The 25,040-nt window shown below is 42.9% G+C and overlaps 1 protein-coding gene across 5 annotated transcripts in view; it reads left to right on the top strand.

Moving 5' to 3' along the window:
• The first annotated feature begins 1,693 nt into the window (after positions 1-1,693).
• Positions 1,694-25,040, top strand: part of LOC135523781 (urotensin-2 receptor-like) — an 88,279-nt gene continuing 64,932 nt past the window's right edge. For 2 of the 5 annotated variants that reach the window (XM_064950681.1, XM_064950682.1), the window contains exons 1-3: positions 1,694-2,274; positions 9,825-10,552; positions 10,728-11,109. In XM_064950681.1, the coding sequence (XP_064806753.1) occupies positions 2,223-2,274; positions 9,825-10,552; positions 10,728-11,108 (1,161 nt within the window). In that variant the 5' untranslated portion in view covers positions 1,694-2,222 and the 3' untranslated portion in view covers position 11,109. Of the gene's footprint in view, positions 2,275-9,824; positions 10,553-10,727; positions 11,110-11,524; positions 12,029-25,040 lie in introns of those variants that run through there. The other 3 variants (XM_064950684.1, XM_064950683.1, XM_064950680.1) reach the window with 3 other exon arrangements.

The following is a 25,040-nucleotide window of genomic DNA, read 5'->3' as shown; positions in this document are numbered from 1 at the left end:
CACAGTACATTCAGGGGTAATATGGTAAACTGTGTCATTATTTTTTATAAAGTGTGTTTGATACAATATCCTTGAGTTGTAGTCCCACAGCAGTAGACTATGGGCAGTCCAGGCTAATGCAGATAATGAGTCTGATCTCTGAGGGTGGGTTGTCATGGGTGTGTGTATGGACCGGGGTCAGGAATGGGATGTTAGTTCTCTCGAATCAACACAAATTGTCTCCTGTGATTTCAGGAGGACCTTGGATGGACCTCTGTATGTGGGAGAGATATGAGAGTCTTGTCCCCTCTGTCTCTGGTTAGAGAGAGTTTATTGATTAAAACTGTGCAGGGCCAAGTACTGAATCGCTCTTTCTCGAAAACACACACACACAAAACATCTTCGGTTATATCTGATGTTTACAAGAAAAAGTTTAAAGAAGCATAGTCATGTATACATAGTACCATAAAATATACTGTACACACAAACACCTTGGAAGATTACAGAATTAGAATGGCCTTAATTCACCAAGTGCATTTACACATACTCAGAATTTGACTTAGTGAGGTACTGCCAGCAAAAGACAATATACAAACAAAATACAAAAAAAAGTCCACATATGCATCATACAGAATAATATACAAAATCAGAACAGTAAAAATAAAACTAACTGATTACAGGGGGAATAGGAGGAAATGTTCAGGTGGTGGTCGGCTTTGGTAATGATGGACATAAACTGTCTGCTAGAGGGGAGTCTTTGAAAGATGGGGTGTCTGGGGTGGGCAGGGTCGGTGAAAATCTTTCCTGCACGCTTCCTTGTCCTGGAAGGCAGGTGACAGCCGATAACCTTCTCTGCAGACCGGACAATGAGCTGCAGTTGGCCCTTGCGGCGGGCAGACCCAAACCAGACGGTGATAGAAGAGGTGAGGATGGACTCAATGATGGCCGTATAGGACCGAATCAGAATTGTCCGAGAGAGATTGAGTTTCATCAGCTAGCGCAGATAGTACGTCCTACGTCGAGCCTTCTTTGTCACCCCTGTGATGTTGTCCTCCCATTTGTGGTTGTGGGAGCTGATGGTTCCCAGGTATTTGAATGACTTGGCCTTGCTGACGCCTAAAGCATCAATATCGAGGGGGATAGACGGTGGGGGACATCTTCTGAAGTCAACCACGAACTGCACAGTTTTGACTGTGTTGAGTTCCAGGTTGTTGCTACTGCACCAGGCCACCGGGCAGTCAATCTCTCCATGTTCCTTGGACTCTTCACCGTCTGAGTTGATACCAACCAGGGTGTTGTCATCAGCAAAGTTGAGTAGTTTGACAGATGTGTCATTGGAGGTGCAGTCATTGGTGTAGAGGAAGGGGGAGAGCACGCAACCCTGCGGCGCCCCTGTGCTGAGAGATAGGGAGTCTGAAAGATGTTTTCCCAGCTTAACACACACACATACTACTGTTGCACAAAAATAGCAGGTTAAAGGGTAGAGGAGAGTGAGCACGGCATATTTCCTGCATATTTCCGTATAATCCATGCCACTTCCTTTATCTTTCTCACCCAACCCTCTCTCTCAATCCATTTCTCTCTCTCTCCCCATTCTGTCCCTCTTTCAGTCGTCTCCCCTCCCACTTCTCGCGAGAGTGCTTCTCTATGAATCTCTCCCTCCCTCTTCTCCCTCCCTCCCTCCTCTCTCCCCTCTTTCTCTCAGTCTCTCAGGCACACCGTGTCTCAGTGAAGGAGATTCACCGTAACCAGCTGTGGCTTATTGTGATTCTCACCTCCGTCACTCTCTGCTCCCCGTAAGGAAACGTTCCTTTTTCTCCTCATCATTTCATTGATGTTTTTTTTTCTTTTCCTCTAAATTCAATTTCTCCGGTGACATTGTAAAGCTGTCAACCAGACCTGTGGAAGGTACTCTCAAGAGGCACCGAGAAACAGAGAGCGTAGGATAAGTTTTACTCCAGCTCAAAAGACACCTTTCTTTTTTTTCAGTTCTCGTTCACCTTTTGATTGACAGACTTTTTACTATGGTAAACTAAAGACAGTGGTATTATAGCACAGGATTGTTTTAAACCCAAACTCAAGATACAGGATTTTTTTATTTATCTCAATTCAAATGCAAAGAATCACCAGATTTCCTGAAGATTCTGTGTGGACTTTAATGGCTCTAGACATACCTGCAGTATGTGTGAAATGTGGGGAACCAGAGTGAGCTAGGTGATGGTTCAATGGGCAAACGGAGCTAAATGCAAAATTTTTCTATTCAGTCTGCCAGTCTGTTTGCGGCTTACAATCAAGGTAAGGCACGAACGCACGCACACACCACACACACCTGGCACTCCAACAGGCTGCCGGGCTCTGTCAGAGCAGATAAAGAGTAGTTAATTAAATAGGCATCAGAGTGTAACTCCCAGACATTAAGTCTGTCCTTTAACGTCACGTCTGCTAGTGATGTGTCTGGCTGGTGTCGCACAGGGAGACTTAGAGCGGATTACATTTGTATTGATTTATGTCAGAGTTTTGAGAGAGAGAGAGAGACACAGAGAGAGACAAAGAGAGAGAGAGAGAGAATCTGACTGAGGTAAAGTACATTTATAATGACATCCAGTCTGGAAAACAGTCTGCTGTTTTGTTTTTATAGTCAATTAATATTTGATCTACTAGCTAATTAGAATACATTTTGTGGAAAATGTTTGCGTCGTCCTCTGGGTATGTCATCAGAGATGGAGTATGTGGCCTGATTTGACTATCAGAAGTTATCAGATGATATGTAAATGACCTCTGTTTGAACAGCTGGATGTAGGATCCTAAGGGAACAACAACCTTGTTGTTAGGATCCTGACATTGATAGTGGATGTAAAGGGCTATAAGAGCATGGATCTAAAACCAAACTCTTCCATCTGACTTTCTGAGTCTGAAGGGAGACTGCAGATTAGAAAAAAAAGCAGGTACATTTTTATTTTTATTTTTTATAATTGTGTAGGGTTTGTTCACGTATTATATGTTATTAATATTATTTAACACGTATAAGCCATTTATTATATTGATTTGTAGACATATAGACATCAAGGCCGACGGGTTTTATACTGTAAGTTAATATAATTGTTCACAAAACATAACAGTTTTATTTAGAAGCAATTTATAACCAGACCAATATAATCTATGATGATCTCCCCTTAACTACGCATGTCTTATTTGATTCCTATATGCTATTATCCTGATCCTAAACTCGTAGAAAAAAAACATAAAAGGGTTCTTCGTCTGGTTCCAGTTAGAACCCTTTTGGGTTCGAATAACAACCCTTTCCACAGAGGGTTCTACCTGGAACCAAAAAGGATTTTCCCATGTGGAAAGCCGAAGAACCCTTTTGGAACCCTTTTTTCTAAGAGTGCACTCAGTATTGAACCACAGTACTGCCAAAGGGCAGCTAAGGTCACAGACATTTGTATTCCAGTCAGTCAATGCAGTTAAGTATATTGACCCACCTTACCATATTTATTGGAACATGATTGCATTTCCCAATTCCTGAATAGAATTTCAGTGAATTTGACCTTAAGTCCGTAGAAAGAAGTTTCATGCTCCCTAAGATACGCTTCTTTTGAAAAAGTTTGACTTTGTTTCTCTTTCCTGGGGATTTGCTGTCCGGTTCATCCCTGTTATACCCAGAAGTATCTAATTATACTCACATTTCCAGATCTTGATTAGCGAGACCAGCAGAAGGTCTAATTCAAGATGAGACTTCACTGTTAATCAAATGGGTTGCATCTAGAAACACTTTCACCACTACTACTCCGTATGTTCTCTCTCTCTCTCTCTCTTTCTATCTCTGTCATTCTCTCTCACTCTAATCTTTCTCTTTATCTCTTCCTCTCTTCTCAAGCTCTCCGTTTTGTTCCCTGTCTTCCACTCCTCTTTCCGGCGATGGCCACTGCATCCATGGAACCAATGGTGATCTTGGTGGAGTGATCGTTGAAGAAAATATCTATTTATTTTTAGTGCCTTCAGAAATGATTCACACACCCCTTTTTCCACATTTTGCTGTGTTACAGCCTAATCCTACAGGATTAAATTGAGATTGTGTCACTGGCCTACACACAATACCCCATGATGTCATTGTAGAAATGTTGTTTTTCTAAGTTTTTACAAATTAATTAAAAATTAAAAGCTGATATGTCTTGAGGCAATAAATATTCAACCCTTAATGGCAAGCCTAAATATGTTCAGGGGTAAAAATGCACTTAGGTTGCATGGAAATAGTGTTTAACATGATTTTAAATGACTACCTCATCTCTGTACCCCACACATACAATTATCTGTAAGGTCCCTCAGTCGCGTCAACCGCAAAGAAGGGCAGCTATTAGTAGATACTGTAGGTAAAAATACATATAAGCAGAGTATTACACTTTGGATGGTGTAACAATACATCCAGCCACTACAAAGATACAGGCGTCCTTCTTAATTCAGTTGCCAGACAGGAAGGAAACCGCTCAGGGATTTCACCATGAGGCCAATGGGGACTTTAAAACAGTTACAGCGTTTAATGGCTGCGATGGGAGAAAACTGAGGATGGATCAAAACCATTGTAGTTACTCCAACAACATTGTAGTTCCTCCAAAATACTAACCTACATGACAGAGTGAACTGAAGGAAGCCTGTACAGAATAAAATATATTCCAAAACATGCATCCTGATTGAATTAAGGCACTAAAGTAAAATTGCAAAACATGTGGCAAAGAAATGTACTTTGTCCTGAATACGAAGTGTTATGTTTAGGGAAAATCCAACACAACACATCACTGAGTACCACTCGTCATATTTTCAAGCATGGTGGTGGCTGCATCATATTATTTGTATGCTTGTCATCGGCAAGAACTAGTGATAAAAGGAAATTAAATAAAGCTAAGAACAGTCAAAATCCTAGAGGAAAACCGTATTCAGTCTGCCATCCAACACACTGGGAGACAAATTCACCTTACAACGGGACAACAACCTAAAACACAAGGCCAAATATATTTTTATTTATTTCACCTTTATTTAATCAGGTAGGCAAGTTGAGAACAAGTTCTCATTTGCAACTGTGACCTGGCCAAGATAAAGCAAAGCAGTTTGACACATACAACAACACAGAATTACACATGGAGTAAACAAACATACCGTCAATAATACAGTAGAACAATCTATAAACAGCATTTGCAAATGAGGTAGGGTAAGAGGGGTAAGGCAATAAATAGGCCATGGTGGCGAAGTAATTACAATATAGTAATTAAACACTGGAATGGTAGGGTGTGCAGAAGATGAATGTGCAAGTAGAGATACTGGGGTGCAAAGGAGCAAGATAAATAAATAAATACAGTATGGGGATGAGGTAGATTGGATAGGCTATTTACAAATGAGCTATGTACAGGTGCAGTGATCTGTGAGCTGCTCTGACAGCTGGTGCTTAAAGCTAGTGAGGCAGGTAAGACTCTCCAGCTTCAGAGATTTTTGCAGTTCATTCCAGTCATTGGGGTGGCAGGGTAGGCTAGTGGTTAGAGCATTGGACTAGTTGCAAGTTCAAACCCCCGAACTGACAAGAATTTGTTCTTAACTGACTTGCCTAATTAAATAAAGGTAAAAAATGTAAAGAAAGTAAAAAAAAATTGGCAGCAGAGAACTGGAAGGAGAGCTGGCCAAAGGAAAAATTGGCTTTGGGGGTGACCAGTGAGATATACCTAGTGGAGCGTGTGCTGCAGGTGAGTGCTGCTATAGTGAGCTGAGATGAGGCGAGGCTTTACCTAGCAGAGACTTATAGATGACCAGGAGCCAGTGGGTTTGGTGACGAGTATGAAGTGAGGGCCAGCCAACGAGAGCATGCAGTGGTGGGTAGTATATGGGGCTTTGGTGACAAAACGGATGGCACTGTGATAGATTGCATCCAATTTGTTGTGTAGAGTGTTGGATGCTATTTTGTAAATAACATCACCGAAGTCGAGGATCGGTAGGATGATCAGTTTTACGAGGGTATGTTTGGTAGCATGAGTGAAGGATGCTTTGTTGTGAAATAGGAAGACAATTCTAGATTTAATTTTGGATTGGAGATGTTTAATGTGAGTCTGGTTTACTGTCTCACCAGACACCTAGGTATTTGTAGCTGTCCACATATTCTAGGTCAGAACCATCTGCTGGACAGGTGGGCAGGTGCGGGCACCTAACGGTTGAAGAGCATGCATTTAGTTTTACTTGCATTTAAGAGCAGTTGGAGGCCACTGAAGGAGAGTTGTATGGCATTGAAGCTCATCTGGAGGTTAGTTAACACAGTGTCCAAAGAAGGGCCAGAGGTATACAGAATGGTGTCATCTGCGTAGAGGTGGATCAGAGAATCACCAGCAGCGAGAGCGACATCATTGATGTACAGAGATGTACAGAGATTGATGTACAGAGAAGAGAGTCGGCCCGAGAATTTAACCCTGTGGCACCCCCTTAGAGACTTCCAGAGGTCCGGACAACACGCCCTCCGATTTGACATACTGAACTCTATCGGAGAAGTATTTGGTCAACCAAGCGAGGCAATCACTTGAGGAACCAAGGCTGTTGAGTCTGCCAATAAGAATGTTGTGATTGACAGAGTCGAAAGCCTTAGCCAGGTCGATGAATACGACTGCACAGTAATGTCTCTTATCTATGGCAGTTATGATATCGTTTAGGACCTTGAGCGTGGCTAAGGTCCACCCATGACCAGCTCTGAAACCAGATTCCATAGCGGAGAAGGTACAGTGAAATTCGAAATGGTTGGTAATCTGTTTGTTAACTTGGCTTTCAAAGACCTTAGAAAGGCAGGGTAGAATAGATATAGATCTGCAGCATTTCGGTTCTAGAGTGTTTCCCCCTTTGAAGAGGTGGATGACCGTGGCCGCTTTCCAATCTATGGGAATCTCAGATGACACAAAAGAGAGGTTGAACAGGCTAGTAATAGGGGTTGCAACAATTTCGGCAGATAATTTTAGAAAGAGAGGGTCCAGATTGTCTAGCCCTGATGATTTGTAGGGGTCCAGATTTTGCTGTTCTTTCAAAACATCAGCTATCTGGATTTGGGTGGGGGAGGTTTGGGCGAGTGGCTATGCGGAGCGCAGAGCTGTTGACTGGGGTAGGGGTAGCCAGGTGGAGAGGATGGACAGCCGTAGAAAAATGCTTATTGAAATTCTCAATTTTATCGGTAGTGACAGTGTTTCCTAGCCTGAGTGCAGTGGGCAGCTGGGAGGAGGTGCTCTTATTCTCCATGGACTTTACAGTGTCCCAGAACGTTTTTGAGTTTGTACTACAGGATGCACATTTCTGTTTGAAAATCTAGCCTTAGCTTTCCTAACTGCCTGTATATATTGGTTCCTAACTTCCCTGAAAAGTTGCAAATCCCGGGGGCTATTCGATGCTAATGCAGAACGGCACAGGATGTTTTTGTGCTGGTCAATGGCAGACAGGTCTAGAGTGAACCAAGGCCTATATCTATTCCTTTTTGAATGGGGCATGCTTATTTAAGATGGTGAGGAATGCACAGAATAACCAGGCATTCTCTACTGATGGGACGAGGTCAATGTCATTCCAGGATACCCCGGCCAGGTCAATTAGAAAGGCCTGTTCGCTGAAGTGTTTTAGGGAGCGTATTTATAGTGATGAGGGGTGGTCGTTTGACCGCAGACCCATTACGGAAGCAGGCAATGAGGCAGTGATCGCTGAGATCTTGGTTGAAAACAGCAGAGGTGTATTTGAAGAGTTAGTTAGGATGATATCTATGAGGGTGCCCATGTTTACGGATTTGGGGTTGTACCTGGTAGGTTCATTGATAATTTGTGTGAGATTGGGGGCATCAAGCTTAGAATGTAGGATGGCCGGGGTGTTAAGCATGTCCCAGTTTAGGTCACCTAGCAGCACGAGCTCAGAAGATAGATGGGGAGCAATCAATTCACATATGGTGTCCAGAGCACAGCTGGGGGCAGAGGGTAGTCTATATCAAGCGGCAACGGTGAGAGACTTGTTTCTGGAAAGGTGAATTTTTAGAAGTAGAAGGTCAAATTGTTTTGGTACAGACCTTTATAGTAAGACAGAACTCTGAAGGCTATATCTGCAGTAGAATGCAACGCCGACCCCTTTGGCAGTTCTATCTTGGCAGAAAATGTTATAGTTAGGGATGGAAATTTCAGGGGTTTTGGTGGTTTTCCGTAGCCAGGATTCAAACACGGCTAAAACATCCGGGTTGACAGAATGTGCTAAAGCATCGAATAAAGCAAACTTAGGGAGTAAGCTTCTAATGTTAACATGCATGAAACTATGGCTTTTACGGTTACAGAAGTCAACAAATGAGAGCACCTGGGGAGTAGGAGTGAAGCTAGGCACTGCAGGTCCTGGATTAACCTCTACATCACCAGAGGAACAGAGGAGAAGTAGGATAAGGGTATGGCTCAAGGCTTTAAGAACTGGCCGTCTAGCACGTTCGGAACAAAGAGTAAAAGGAGCAGGTTTTTCGGCACGATAACATATATTCATGGCATAACGTACAGACAAAGGTATGGTAGGAAGAGAGTACATTGGAGGTAAACCTAGGCATTGAGTAATTATGAGAGAGATATAGTCTCTAGAGATGTTTAAACCAGGTGATGTTATCGCATATGTGGGAGGTGGAACAACATGGTTGGTTAAGGCATTTTGAGTAGGGCTAGAGGCTCTACAGTGAAATAAGACAGTAATCACTAACCAGGACAGTAACGGACAAGGCATATTGATATTAGGGAGAAGCATGCGCAGCCAAGTGAATCTTATGGGTCCAGTGAGTGGTTGGGTTGGCTGGGGACATGGCGATTCAGACAGCAGGCCGGGGCTAGCAAGCTAGCAGTTAGCAGAAGGGCCTTAGAGGGACGTCGCGATGGGGGGAAGTCTGTTCTTGTCTCCTCGTGAGGTGACGTCGATAGACCAGTCGTGGAATTAGTAGGGTTCCAAGTAGCATAGAGGTCCAAGTCCAATTGGCAAAATGGGTATAGTGGTCCAAGAAACTGGTCGATGGATCAGCTAACAGTCCAATATGCTCTAGAAAGCTAGCAGGCTACGATTAGCAGAATGGGCCTTCAGAGGACGTCGCGCCTGAGGAGCCTGTTGGAATCCTCAGGCAGATTATGTCGGTATTCCAGTCGTGAAGGATCGGCAGGGTTCCATGCCCCATACCGGCAGTAGAAAGGGTATAGTGGCAGTAGAAGCAGTAGAAGGTGTACAACTCCAGTGTATAGCCCATGCTATACACTGGAGTTGCTTACCAAGAAAACATTGAATGTTTCTGAATGGCCTGGTTAAAGTTGAACAACCAATTTGGCCGAGCTTGAAGAATGAAACATAAATAATGTGCAGATATTGTACAATCCAGGTGTGCAAAGCTCTTAGAGACTTACCCAGAAATATTCACAGCTGTAATTGCTGCCAAAAAGGTGATTCTAACATGTATTGCGAATAAATGCGAATATGAATGCAAAATTAAATATTTATTTATTTCATGTTCAATAAATATGCAAACATTTCTAAAAACATGTTTTCACTTTTTTATTATGGCGTATTGTGTGTCGATGGGTGAGATTATTATTTATTTAATCAATTTTGAATTTAGGCTGTAAAACAACAAAATGTTGAATAAGCCAAGGGTTATGAATACATTCTGAAGGCACTGTATTTCCCATTCCTTTCTTCCCATAACCTAAATCACCATAATATACATGGTACATCTGTTGTTGCTGCAGAAATGCAAATTCTAGATATAATTGAATAATAATGATTGGTAACACTTCCTTTGCTTATCTCTCTCTGCTCTCCCATGCCCCGCTCCCCCTCCATAGCGATGACCACTGTATCCATGAAACCCCTGCTGGTCCTGGTGGAGCGGATCCCCAACGCCACCGACCCGCCTTTTGACTCTGCCCCTTCCTCTCCCGAAAACACAGCCGCCACCTTCACCATAGGCTGTATACTCTCCCTCATGTGTCTGGTCGGCGTTTCCGGAAACATCTACACTCTCGTGGTCATGTGTCACTCCATGCGTTCCGCAGCATCCATGTATATTTACATCATCAACCTAGCCTTGGCAGATTTGCTCTATCTGTTGACCATCCCGTTCGTTGTGTGCACATACTTCCTGAAAGGTTGGTATTTTGGCGATGCTGGGTGCAGAATTCTGATCAGTATGGATTTCCTGACGATGCATGCCAGCATTTTTACGCTGACCATCATGAGCACGGAGAGGTACTTTGCCGTGCTGAAACCGCTGGACACAGTCAAACGGTCCAAGAGCTACCGCAAAGCCATTGCGGTGCTTGTATGGGTGGCTTCCCTGGTTCTTACTTTACCCATGATCCTCAGAATTCAGATGATGATGGTAGGTAGCAAGGCCATGTGCCAGCCAACCATCTCTCCACTGTCCTATAAGGTGTACATCACTTTCCTGTTCTGTACCAGCATCGTGGCTCCAGGGATGATCATCGGCTTTCTATACATCGGACTGGCTCGCACCTACTGGATCTCTCAGACAGAAACCTTCAAACAAACCAAGAAACTACCAAACCAGAAGGTCAGTCAATCAAACTAACTATCTCTCTGCCTATCCATCATTTAGATATGTCAAAGGAATATCCTTTGGTAAAACAAGTGAATGTGATTGATTGCTGTAATCTTGTAAATCCCCATCCAACAGCTCCTCTATCTGAGCTAGTTCTAACTCCATCTTGTATTTTTCTATTCTCCAGGTCCTCTACCTGATCTTTACCATCGTCCTGCTGTTCTGGGCCTGTTTCCTGCCCTTCTGGATCTGGCAGCTCCTGGGTCAGTTCCACCCCTCCATCGAACTCTCTACCAAGGCCAAGCGCAACATCAACTATCTGACCACCTGCCTCACCTACTCCAACAGCTGCATCAACCCTTTCCTCTACACACTGCTCACCAAGAACTACAAGGAGTACCTGCGGAAGCGCCAACGTACCTGCACCGCGGGCAGCTACTTCAACCGGAGGAACCGGTTCCAGTGCTCGCCCAGGAGGTCGCTGTCGTCTAGCAGCCAGCAGTGCACGGAGAGTTTCGTGCTCACACACACGCCGTCACAGCGCACCATGCACAACAACAGCCTGTGAGGTAGGAGAAGAGGTTCTGGTCTTGGTCTTATTGGGGCATTATCTCCACATGTCTGCTCATTTATAGAAATGAAAAACAGTGAACCCATTTATAGTGATGTAATGTATGTCTGATGGGGTGAAAGAGGTGTGTTGTTGTGTGTAACTACGGCGAGGTCAGCCTGTGAGATAGGTCTAGTAAACAGACTATGACATAGGAGGTCCATGCATAGTTTGGGCAATTCCACTGATGTTATGGCACATCTCTCCAAACATATTCGTTCCCATGGGAACTCCTTGAGCTTTACTGTAATGTAGACTACATCACGTCCGGTTGGAGGGAAGGCTGGTGTTTTTTGATTAGTTTGGCATGTGAATGCATAGTTTGTTTTAATCTGTTTTTAGTCTAATCTATGTCTTCATATTGTTTGATTTAGCGTTTGGATTCAAGTTTTTATCCACATCACGGTTAGCCCTTGTGGCTGGGACTGCTCGAACCTGACCCGAGCTTGGATCCTATTGGCTAGCAGACTAGCAGTGCTAGCCTACCTGGGTGTTTATACATGGCTGGGCCCAAATGTGACAGGTGCGAGATGATTCTCATGCAAGAAGAAAGAAAAGGGGGGAACTGATCGATGGATGGGGGTTCATCTGCCCTATATGCATCACCATCATGCAGCTTCAGGAAGAGATTCTCCTGTTGTTAGCTCAGCTGCGGTAGAAGCAGGACCTGATGATTTGAAGAATATTTGTCTTGACTTTAACCTGACTAAACTAATCTCCAAAACTACATGCATTCATGTAAGAAACCCAGAAAACTCCTCGCTGATTGACAACACTTTGAAAAATAGCCCCTACAAGTACTTATTGAGGGTTGTCTTTGCTAATGTCATCAGTGATCACTGTCCTATTGCATGTATTAAAGATACCCAACAGAAAAACATTAATCCTTGTATAATTGTTTGTTTTTATTACCCCCAGGGGTTTCATGATATGTATTGCTTGTAGCTTGCCTCTATCTTTTTTTTATTCAACTAGGCAAGTCAAGTAAGAACCAATTCTTATTTACAATGACGGCAAAAGGTCTCCTGTGGGGAAAGGTGCGGGGATAAAAAAAAAATGACAGGACATAAAGAGAGACCTAAGACAACAACACAGCATGGTAGCCATGCAACAACAACACGTTAGCAACACAACATGGCAGCAACACAACAACAACACGTTAGCAACACACCTTGGCAGCAACTTAACATGGCAGCAACACAACATGGTAGCAGCACAACATTTTTTACAAACATTGTTAGGCACAGAAAACAGCAGGAAGGGCAAAAAGGTAGAGACAGCAATACAGTGGCAAGAACCCTTTGGAATTAAATTTGATCTGATCTTCATCTAAGTCACAACAATAGACAAACACAGTCTGTTTAAACTCATAACACACAAACAATTATATGTTTTCATGTCTTTATTGAACACACAGTGTAAACATTCACAGTGCAGAGTGGGGAAAGTATGTGAACCCTTGGATTTAATAACTGGTTGACCCTCCTATGGCAGCAATAACCTCAACCAAATGTTTTCTGTAGTTGCAGATCAGACCAGCACAACTGTCAAGAAGGATTTTGGACCATTCCACTTAACAAAACTGTTTCAGTTCAGCAATATTCTTGGGATGTCTGGTGTGAACTGCTCTCTTGAGGTCCTGCCACAGCATCTCAATTAGGATGAGGTCAGGACTCTGATTGGGTCACTCCAGAAGGCGTATTTTCTTCTGTTGAAGCCATTCTGTTGTTGATTTACTTCTGTGTTTTGGGTCGTTGTCCTGTTGCATCACTCAACTTCTGTTGTGCTTCAATTGGCAGACATTTTGCATTCTCCTGCAAAATGTCTTGATAAACTTGGGAATTCGTTTTTCCATTGATGATAGAAAGCTGTCCAGGTCCAGAGGCAGCAAAGCATCCCCAAACAATGATGCTCCATACATTACAGTTGGGATAAGTTTTTGATGTTGGTGTGCTGTACCTTTTTTTCTCCACACATAGTGTTGTGTGTTCCTTGCAAACAACTCAACTGTAGCTTCATCTGTCCACAGAATATTTTGCCAGTTGCGCTGTGGAAATTCCAGGTGCATTTTTGCAAATTTCAGATGTTTTGGACAGCAGTGGCTTCTTCCGTGGTGTACTCCCATGAACACCATTCTTGTTTAGTGTTTTACATATCATAAACTCATCAACAGAGATGTTAGCATGTTCCAGAGATTTCTACAAGTCTTTAGCTGACACTCTTGGATTCTTCTTAACCTCATTGAGCATTCTGCGCTGTGCTCTTGCAGTCATCTTTCCCTTATGGCCACACCTAGGGAGAGTAGCAACAGTGCTGAACTTTCTCCATTTATAGACAATTTGCCTTACCGTGGACTGATGAAAATCCTTTCCAGCTTTTTGAAAGTCAACAATTCATAATCTTAGGTCTTCTGAGATCTCTTTTGTTTGAGGCATGGTTCACATCAGGCAATGCTTCTTGTGAATAGTCAACTTACATTTTGTGAGTGTTTTTTATAGGGCTAGGCATCTCTAACCAACATTTCTGATCTTGTCTCATTGATTGGACTCCAGGTTATTTTAATGTAGTTTGAGTGTTTTTTTAGTATAAGACTGTACCATCTGCATATGAATGGATGAGAGCGCTTCCTACTGCCTGAGCTATGTTGCTGATGTAAATTGATAAGAGTGTAGGGCCTAGGATCGAGACTTGGGGTACTCCCTCGGTTGACAGGAAGTGGATGAGACATCAGATGTTCTGGCTTTACATACTGCACTCTATGAGAGAGTATGTTAGCAAACCAGGCCAAACACCCATCAGAGACACCAATACTCCTTAGCCCACCCACCAGAATGAAATGGTCTACCATATCAAATGCTTTGGCCAAGTCAATAACAGCACAACATTGCTTAGAATAAAGGGCAGTGGTGACACATCCATAACCTGAGCGGAAACCAGATTGCATATCAGAGAGATTACTAGACATCAATAAAGCCAGTCAGTTGCTTATTGATAAACAGAGAAAGATATATATTGGCCTATAACAGTTAGGATCCGCTTGATCTCCCCTTTTAAATAAAGGATGCACCGTGGATGACTTCCAAGCACTGGGAACCTCCCCAGAGAGTAAATATAGGTTAAAGGGTGAGATCAAATCAAATCAATCAAATCAAATTTTATTTGTCACATACACATGGTTAGCAGATGTTAATGCGAGTGTAGAGAAATGCTTGTGCTTCTAGTTCCGACAATGCAGTAATAACCAACAAGTAATCTAACTAACAATTCCAAAACTACTGTCTTATACACACAAGTGTAAGGGGATAAAGAATATGTACATAAAGATATATGAATGAGTGATGGTACAGAGCAGCATAGGCAAGATACAGTAGATGGTATTGAGTACAGTATATACATATGAGATAAGTATGTAAACAAAGTGGCATAGTTAAAGTGGCTAGTGAAACATGTATTACATAAAAATGCAGTAGATGATATAGAGTACAGTATATACGTATACATGTGAGATGAATAATGTAGGGTATGTAAACATTATATTAGGTAGCATTGTTTAAAGTGGCTAGTGATATATTTTACATCATTTCCCATCAATTCCCTTTATTAAAGTGGCTGGAGTTGAGTCAGTGTGTTGGCAGCAGCCACTCAATGTTAGTGGTGGCTGTTTAACAGTCTGATGGCCTTGAGATAGAAGCTGTTTTTCAGTCTCTCGGTCCCAGCTTTGATGCACCTGTACTGACCTCGCCTTCTCGATGATAGCGGGGTGAACAGGCAGTGGCTCGGGTGGTTGTTGTCCTTGATGATCTTTATGGCCTTCCTGTAACATCGGGTGGTGTAGGTGTCCTGGAGGGCAGGTAGTTTGCCCCCGGTGATGCGTTGTGCAGACCTCACTACCCTCTGGAGAGCCTTACGGTTGTGGGCGGAGCAGTTGCCGTACCAGGCGGTGATACAGCCCGCCAGGATGCTCTCGATTGTGCATCTGTAGAAGTTTGTGAGTGCTTTTGGTGACAAGCCGAATTTCTTCAGCCTCCTGAGGTTGAAGAGGTGCTGCTGCGCCTTCTTCACGATGCTGTCTGTGTGGGTGGACCAATTCAGTTTGTCTGTGATGTGTATGCCAAGGAACTTAAAACTTACTACCCTCTCCACGACTGTTCCATCGATGTGGATAGGGGGATGTTCCCTCTGCTGTTTCCTGAAGTCCACAATCATCTCCTTAGTTTTGTTGACGTTGAGTGTGAGGTTATTTTCCTGACACCACACTCCGAGGGCCCTCACCTCCTCCCTGTAGGCCGTCTCGTCGTTGTTGGTAATCAAGCCTACCACTGTTGTGTCGTCCGCAAACTTGATGATTGAGTTGGAGGCGTGCATGGCCATGCAGTCTTGGGTGAACAGGGAGTACAGGAGAGGGCTCAGAACGCACCCTTATGGGGCCCCAGTGTTGAGGATCAGCGGGGTGGAGATGTTGTTGCCTACCCTCACCACCTGGGGGCGGCCCATCAGGAAGTCCAGTACCCAGTTGCACAGGGCGGGGTCGAGACCCAGGGTTTCGAGCTTGATGACGAGCTTGGAGGGTACTATGGTGTTAAATGACGAGCTGTAGTCGATGAACAGCATTCTCACATAGGTATTCCTCTTGTCCAGATGGGTTAGGGCAGTGTGCAGTGTGGTTGAGATTGCATTGTCTGTGGACCTATTTGGTCGGTAAGCAAATTGGAGTGGGTCTAGGGTGTCAGGTAGGGTGGAGGTGATATGGTCCTTGACTAGTCTCTCAAAGCACTTCATGATGACGGAAGTGAGTGCTACGGGGCGGTAGTCCTGTAGCTCAGTTACCTTAGCTTTCTTGGGAACAGGAACAATGGTGGCCCTCTTGAAGCATGTGGGAACAGCAGACTGGGATAGGGATTGATTGAATATGTCCGTAAACACACCAGCCAGCTGGTCTGTGCATGCTCTGAGGGCGCGGCTGGGGATGCCGTCTGGGCCTGCAGCCTTGCGAGGGTTAACACGTTTAAATGTTTTACTCACCTCGGCTGCAGTGAAGGAGAGTCCGCATGTTTTCGTTGCAGGCCGTGTCAGTGGCACTGTATTGTCCTCAAAGCGGGCAAAAAAGTTATTTAGTCTGCCTGGGAGCAAGACATCCTGGTCCGTGACGGGGCTGGTTTTCTTTTTGTAATCCGTGATTGACTGTAATCCCTGCCACATACCTCTTGTGTCTGAGCCGTTGAATTGAGATTCTACTTTGTCTCTATACTGACGCTTAGCTTGTTTGATTGCCTTGCGGAGGGAATAGCTGCACTGTTTGTATTCCGTCATGTTTCCGGTCACCTTGCCCTGATTAAAAGCAGTGGTTCGCGCTTTCGGTTTCACGCGAATGCTGCTGGTTTCTGGTTTTGGAATGTTTTAATCGTTGCTATGGGAACGACATCTTCAACGCACGTTCTAATGAACTCGCACACCGAATCAGCGTATTCGTCAATGTTGTTGTCTGACGCAATACGAAACATATCCCAGTTCACGTGATGGAAGCAGTCTTGGAGTGGGGAATCAGATTAGTCGGACCAGCGTTGGACAGACCTCAGCGTGGGAGCTTCTTGTTTTAGTTTCTGTCTGTAGGCAGGGATCATCAAAATTGAGTCATGTTCAGCTTTTCCGAAAGGAGGGAGGGGCAGGGCCTTATATGTGTCGCGGAAGTTAGAATAGCAATGATCCAAGGTTTTGCCAGCCCTGGTTGCGCAATCGATATGCTGATACAATTTAGGGAGTCTTGTTTTCAGATTAGCCTTGTTAAAATCCCCAGCTACAATGAATGCAGCCTCAGGATGTATGGATTCCAGTTTGCAAAGAGTCAAATAAAGTTTGTTCAGAGCCATCGATGTGTCTGCTTGGGGGGGGAATATATACGGCTGTGATTATAATCGAAGAGAAATCTCTTGGTAGATAATGCGGTCGACATTTGATTGTGAGGAATTCTAAATCAGGTGAACAGAAGGATTTGAGTTCCTGTATGTTTTTGTGATCACACCATGTCTCGTTAGCCATAAGGCATACGCCCCCTCCCCTCTTCTTACCAGAAAGATGTTTGTTTCTGTCGGCGCGACGCGTGGAGAAACCAGCTGGCTGCACCGACTCCGATAGCGTCTCTCCAGTGAGCCATGTTTCCGTGAAGCAAAGAACGTTACAGTCTGTGATGTCCCTCTGGAATGCTACCCTTGCTCAGATTTCATCAACCTTGTTGTCAAGAGACTGGACATTGGCGAGAAGAATACTTGGGAGTGGTGCACGATGTGCACGTCTCCGGAGTCTGACCAGAAGACCGCCTCGTTTCCCTCTTTTACGAAGTCGTTTTTTTGGGTCGCCGGCTGGGATCCATTCCGTTGTCCTGGGGGAAAGGCAGAACACAGGATCCGCTTCGTGAAAGTCATATTCTTGGTCGTACTGATGGTGAGTTGACGCTGCTCTTATATTCAGTAGTTCTTCTCGACTGTATGTAATGAAACCTAAGATGACCTGGGGTACTCATGTAAGAAATAACACGTAAAAAAAAACAAAAAACTGCATAGTTTCCTAGGAACGCGAAGTGAGGCGGCCATCTCTGTCGGCGCGAGAGATCGCCTTGGCAATGGCCTTGGAGATCGCCTTGGCAATGATACAGTGGATCAGTGGATCCCCAATTCAGGAAGCTAGGTGTATGTCGCAAGTCATGACTTAACAGGAGAGCCATTTGAACATAAAAAAATATATTATCAAAATGCCTTTTTTTGGCAGAAATGCCTTCTCAAACATGTGAACTTTCGTGTGCCTTAATAACAAACTTGTATGCCATCAGCAAACACAAATAAAACTGTTAAATTACGAGCCGTGTTGGTTTAGCCACAGAAAAAGATAGCAACCTTCCAACTAGCCATGATTGGCTGAGATAATGAGTGGGCTGGACATGCTGAGAGAGGAGTTCGGATTGGTCTGCCATATAGAGGGCTTCTGTCTATTTGAGCTGGTCAGTCTGTGTTGGTAATCCTGTCGACCGCGGCTTTTTAAAATGCATTGTGTCGTGGAGCTGCATAAGTGTTGCTCTCCACTTTCTGGAGGATCAAGTTTTGAAATCAATGGAATTAGAGTATGATAGCTAAGGACACCGGTCTCCAGACTACATCATTTCAAGCTCAAGTGTAGTGTTAGCTAGCTAGCCATTTGCTCTGGGATATGACATGATTTGGCACTGTGTTCATTGTTGTTTAACTAGCTAATGTTAGCTGGCTGGATCGTTAGCTAACGTTACATGACGTGTGTGATATTAAACTTTGTTTGCCTATCTAGGTTCATTGTTTACCTGGCTAGATAGCTACATGTCTTTAGCTAAAGTGTACTGTTAGCTAGCTAGCTAACATTAGCTGGCTGGCTCCATAGCTGACGTTATTATTCGTATCCCAGAGACATTTTCTTTTCTAGTTAGAGCCTAATGTTACCTATCTAACATTGAACCTAATTCCCAGCATATTCATGCAGGGTAGTAACGACATGATTTGGCACTGTGTTCATTGTTGTTTAACTAGCTAAAGTTAGCTGGCTGGCTTGTTAGCTAACATTACGTGATATGTGTTAGCGTACATTTTGTTTACTTAGCTAAGTTCATTGTTTACCTAGCTAGCTAGATACATGTCTTAAGCTAAAGTGTACAACACCCGTTGAATATGGCTGGTGTCAGTAAATGTCTGCAAAAAAAACAGCAGATGATTTGGCTGGTTTCATGTTATCCATACTAAACAAATCATCGGCCAGAGCGTCAAGTGTGCGTTCTGAACGCTCAGAGAGCGAAACGGGATGGGTGAGGCTTAAGCTTAAGAGGGAGTGAACCATGCTGAATGGGTGTAGACAAAGCAGAGCTCTTCACTAAATACCAAAACATTCAAAAGCGATTTTCTCAAAAGTGAGTTTACAAATTGATCACCTTTCAATGACTTTCCCATTGTTCCTCAAATGCAGTGTATGATATATCATTTTGTAGCTCTGAGTCTCTAATTTTATCCAATGTAAAAAACACAATTTCAAATTTTGCTACATCAGACCGAATCCAGGTGGTGAGTCACATTTTACTGTCAGCCATTGTTGCTATTGATGCTAATTTGACCATCAGAGGGCATCTTTGAGAGCGCCTTTATGAAGCTTGTTGGTGCTTGCTTACTTTTCCAAATAATCCTACAGAGGTCCATGCAGGCCAGATGTTTTGATTGCTGTACCCTATCTGAAAGAGCATATTCCAAGGTTTTTAATTAACCTAGTTTTACCAAACAACACAATGTTTTACTGATGGCCTCTCTTTCAGCGCAAACAGTGCTGAAATACTTGACCACATGCGGGCTATTGCTTCAAATCCTATTATAACAATTGGATGACTTTGGGTGTTTCAGAAAGCAACAATGTGATGCGTTCAATTGAATTAGCCTACTTTATTACAATATTTTTGTCATTCAGTGATATTCATTCCCTTAGAAATTTGTCATGGGGCCCCTGAGTGACACAGCGGTCTAAGGCACTGAGTCTCAGTGCTAGAGGCATCACTACAGACCCTGGTTCGATTTCAGGCTGTATCACCACTGGCTGTGATTGGGCGTCCCATAGGGCGGTGAGCAATTGTCCCACCATCGTCTGGGTTTGGCCGGGGTGGACCATCATTGTAAATAAGAATTTGTTCTTAACTCCACTAGGGTAGGGGGCAGCATTTGGAAGTTTGGATGAAAAGCGTGCCCAAAGTAAACTGCCTGCTACTCAGGCCCAGAAGCTAGAATATGCATATCATTTGGATAGAAAACACTCAATTTTCCAACTGTTAAAATAATGTTTGTGAGTTTAACAGAACTGATTTGGCAGGCGAAAACCTGAGAAAATCCATCCAGGAAGTAGGATTTTTTTTAATTTTGTAGTTTTCTATTGAATGCCTTTACAGTATCCATTGACTTAGGACTCAAATTGCACTTCCCATGCCTTCTACTAGATGTCAACAGTCTTTAGAAATTGTTTCAGGCTTGTTTTCTGAAAAATGAGGGAGTAAGACCAGTCTGAATGACTGGACCCTACAGTGTCATAGAGCTTTTTCATGAGCCCGACCCGAGAGCGAGCCTTTCTTGTTTACCTTTTACATTGACAATGTTATTGTCCGGTTGAAATATTATCGATTATTTAGGCTAAAAACAACCTTAGGTATGATTATAAACATATTTTGACATGTTTCTACAAACTTTACGGATACTATTTGGATTTTTTGTCTGCCTGTTGGGACTGCGTTTGAGCCTGTGGATTACTGAAGAAAACACGCGAACAAAATGTTTTTTGGATATAAAGAGAGACTTTATCGAACAAAACAAACATTCATTGAGTAAATGAATGTCTTCTGAGTGCAACCATATGAAGATCATCAAAGGTAAGTGATTAATTGTATCTCTATTTCTGACTTGTTTAACTCTTCTACTTGGCTGGTTACTGTTTGTAATGATTTGTCTGCAGGGCGTTGTTCTCAGATCATCGCATGGTATGCTTTCGACGTAAAGCCTTTTTGAAATCTGACACCGTGGTTGGATTAACAAGACGTTAATCTTTAAACCTATGTACAACACTTGTATGTTTTATGAATTTTTAGAATGAGTATTTCTGTTTTTGAACTTGGCGCTCTGCATGGATGTTGGCCAGGTGGGACGTCCCACGTACCCTAGTGAGGTTAACGGACTTGCCTAGTTAAATAAAGGTTAAATAAAATGAAAATCCAGATGTAGTTAGAAAACAGTGTATGTGATGGGTTATGCAAAGTGATGGGTAAAGTGACAGGCTGTAAAGGAGTACGTAACTGTCTGCAGGGAAGTCAGGCGCAGGAGAGCAGAAATGGTTAGCAAACGGAGCCCTTTATTGAGGCGAACAAAACACGGCACTCAGAAAACTAAACACACACGGGTTACAATAACCTGCCGCAAACCAGCCTGGAGTACACATACATTTTTACACATAACAATTCCACACACAGACATGGTGGGAAACAGAGGGTTATATGCAAGACGAGTAATGAGGGAATGCAAACCAGGTGTGCCAGAAAACAAGAAAAAACAAATGGAAAATGAAAGGTGGATCGGCGATGGCAAGAAGACCGGTGACGTCGACCGCCGAACACCGCCCAAGCAAGGAAAGGGACCGACCTCGGCGGAAGTCGTGACACATGTCTCACAAACATCCATTAATAAATGTAAAGTCCCTGAACTCTGCAAGTGTCTATTGAATTGCTGATAGCCCATCAAGGCTGGATGGCTTCTTTTGTGTTCCAATTTATTGGAAAGGTTTCTAAAACATTTACACCTGGCCCACAACATTGTTGCGTACTTACAGAACAGTGCATGTTCACTCCATTCTCAGCCTGACTCTCTGCCACCAGATGCTTCTTTCTATTCTTGTTATCTACTCGGTAACATTCCACAAGTACATTTTATAAATAAAACACATACATTAATTAACTTAGGTCTGGAAAATACGTTACTTCTTTTTTATTTTTTTTATTTCACCTTTATTTAACTAGGTAGGCCAGTTGAGAACAAGTTCTCATTTACAGCTGCGACCTGGCCAAGATAAAGCAAAGCAGTGCGACACAAACAACAACACAGAGTTACACATGGAATAAACAAACGTACAGTCAATAACACAATAGAAAAAAGTCTATATACAGTGTGTGCAAATGAAATAAGATTAGGGAGGTAAGGCAATAAATAGGCCGTAGTGGTGACGTAATTCGAATTTAGCATTAACACTGGAGTGATAGATGTGCAGAAGATGAATGTGCAAGTCGAGATACTGGGGTGCAAAGAAGCAAAAAAACAAAACAATATGGGGATGAGGTAGTTGCATGGGCTGTTTACAGATGGGCTATGTACAGGTGCAATGATCTGTGAGCTGCTCTGACAGCTGATGCTTAAAGTTAGTGAGGGAGATATGAGTCTACAGCTCCAGTGATTTTTGCAATTCGTTCCAGTCATTGGCAGCAGAGAACTAGAAGGAAAAGCGGCCAAACGAGGAATTGACTTTGGGGGTGACCAGTGAGATATACCTGCTGGAGCGCGTGCTACAGGTGGGTGCTGCTATGGTGACCAGTGAGCTGAGATAAGGTGGGGCTTTACCTAGCAAAGACTTATAGATACCCTGGAGCCAGTGGGTTTGGTAACAAATATGAAGTGAGGGCCAGCCAACGAGAGCATACAGGTCGCAGTGGTGGGTAGTATATGGGGCTTTGGTGACAAAACAGATGGCACTGTGATTGACTGCATCCAACTTGCTGAGTAGAGTGTTGTTGACTATTTTGTAAATGACATCGCAGAAGTCAAGGATTGGTAGGATAGTCAGTTTTATGAGGGTATGTTTGGCAGCATGAGTGAAGGATGCTTTGTTGTGAAATAGGAAGCAGATTTAATTTTGGATTGGAGATGCTTAATGTGAGTCTGGAAGGAGAGTTCACAGTCTAACCAGACACCTAGGTATTTGTAGTTGTCCGCATATTCTAAGTCAGAATCGTCCAGAGTAGTGATGCTGGATGGGAGGGGAGGTGAGGGCAGCGAACGGTTGAAGAGCATGCATGTAGTTTTACTTGCATTTAAGAGCAGTTGGAGGCCACGGAAGGAGACTTGTATGGCATTGAAGCTCGTCTGGAGGTTAGTTAAAACTTCTTGATACTACCCATCCCGTATCCGGGATCGTGAATACAGCCTCAGGCTCATTACCATAACGCAATGTTAACGATTTCTGAAAATCGCAAATGAAATGAAACTAATATGCCTGCTCTCAAGCTTAGCCTTTTCTTAACAACACTGTCATCTCAAATTTTCAAAATATGCTTTTGAACCATAGCAAATCAAGCATTTGTGTAAGAGTATTGCTAGCTAGCTTAGCATTTTGCGTAGCATTTAGCACGCAACATTTTCACAAAAACCAGATAACCAAATAAATAAAATCATTTACCATTGAAGAACTTTAGATGTTTTCAATGAGGAGACTCTCAGTTACATATTAAATGTTCAGTTTTCCTGAAAGAATCTTTGTGTAGGAGAAATCGCTCCGTTTTGTACATCACATTTGGCTACCGAAACGAACCAAAAATTCAGTCACCAAAACGTCAAACTTTTTCCAAATTAACTCCATAATATCGACCGAAACATGGCAAACGTTGTTTAGAATCAATCCTCAACGTGTTTTTTCACATATCTCTTGCCGTTCGTGGAAGCCTGCTTTCGTCTCAGAATCCCATGGAAAAATACCAGCAGCTGAAAATGACGCACCAATTTCGACGGAGGACACCGGGCGGACACCTGGCAAATGTAGTCTCTTATGGTCAATCTTCCAATGATATGCCTACAAATACGTCACAATGCTGCAGACACCTTGGGGAAACGATAGATAGGGCTGGCTCATTCCTGTCGCATTCACAGCCATATAAGGAGACAATGAAAAACAGAGCCTCAAAAATCCTGCTCATTTCCTGGTTGCAGTTTCATCTTGGTTTTGCCTGTAGCTCCTGTTCTGGGGCACTCACAGACAATATCTTTGCAGTTCTGGAAACTTCAGAGTGTTGTCTTTCCAAATCTATTAATGTATGCATAGTCGAGCATCTTTTTGTGACAAAATATCTTGTTTAAAACGGGAACGTTTTTCATCCAAAAATGAAATACTGCCCCCAGAGTTTCAAGAGGTTAACACAGTGTCCAAAGAAGGGCCAGAACTACATTATATAGAATGGTGTCATCTGTGTAGAGGTGGTTCAGAGAATCACCAGCAGCAAGAGCGACATCATTGATGTGAAACAAAAGATATACACTTTTTTGTGTGCATGCGGGGACAGACGAAGAGCACTATTGTTCTAAATTCAATCACCTTTTTCTTCTTCATTCTCCTCATTCCGTTCATTCAAATTAAATTGTTATACATTTAGTCTCCAGCGCAACAACTCCAAATCGCTTTTGCATGTGCTCCAAAGGGATAACTTGAAACAACATGATAATGGTTCATTAAATAATCGAAAGGAAAAATTTGACTATTTAATCTAGTGGATATAAGTATTTTAGGTATATCATGTGAAATAGGTGAAATGTTGCATGACAAACAGGTGCTGTTAGATTACAATAAAACATTTCTGCCCGTTTGGAACAGTGTAAACAACACTAAATAAATTAGAAGTAATACCAGCGAGTCTGGTCTAATGAAACAAAATTGTGAAGTTTTTAATATAGCATAACAATTTTCTTTATCTAACATTTCGCGGCTTGGTGATCACAGAATCAGTAGGATATTAAACAAACACTCAAATAGACAACAGAAGCAGGACCCCAAGCGCAGGGCTGAGTAACTCACTAATTCCTGGCTTTCGTTCAAAACAAGTTATATTATAATGCAGGGTTACAGACACATTCTTTCTGATTGTCTTCACCATATACAGTTTCTCTCCTCTTGCTACAATATATATTTGTAATGGTCGATGCATTTCTTTTGTTAGGGCAAATCAGGTCTGTGATATTGATTTACAAATGTACAACTTTAGAGGACTAAAGCCTTAAATTTATTGCAAGTTTGCCACTTTACAATAGGACTCAACTCTGACCGCAGCATCTATCGGTCGTCTAGACTTGTGGCACAAATTGGGGGATTTTTATCACACCTAGCCACGCTGTTAGACTATCCTTTTGTAAATTAATGGAGGTGGGAATGTTGAAATTAATGTATTATTTTGTTGGGTAAAGGGTCTCGGAGCTCTCGCAACTAAAACATTTATTAAGAGGTGGCTTCTATCTTCAATATAATCCTTCATTCAGAAGATTAAACCCATAGGTCTTAGCCCTGCAGCAATTTACATTTGATTACCAGGTTCAGGTTATAATA

This window comes from Oncorhynchus masou, chromosome 31 (assembly GCF_036934945.1).
Source record: "Oncorhynchus masou masou isolate Uvic2021 chromosome 31, UVic_Omas_1.1, whole genome shotgun sequence".
NCBI classification, from domain to species: Eukaryota; Metazoa; Chordata; class Actinopteri; order Salmoniformes; family Salmonidae; genus Oncorhynchus; species Oncorhynchus masou.
The sequence above is the reverse complement of the archived record's forward strand: the minus strand, read 5'-3'. Positions and strand labels throughout refer to the sequence as shown.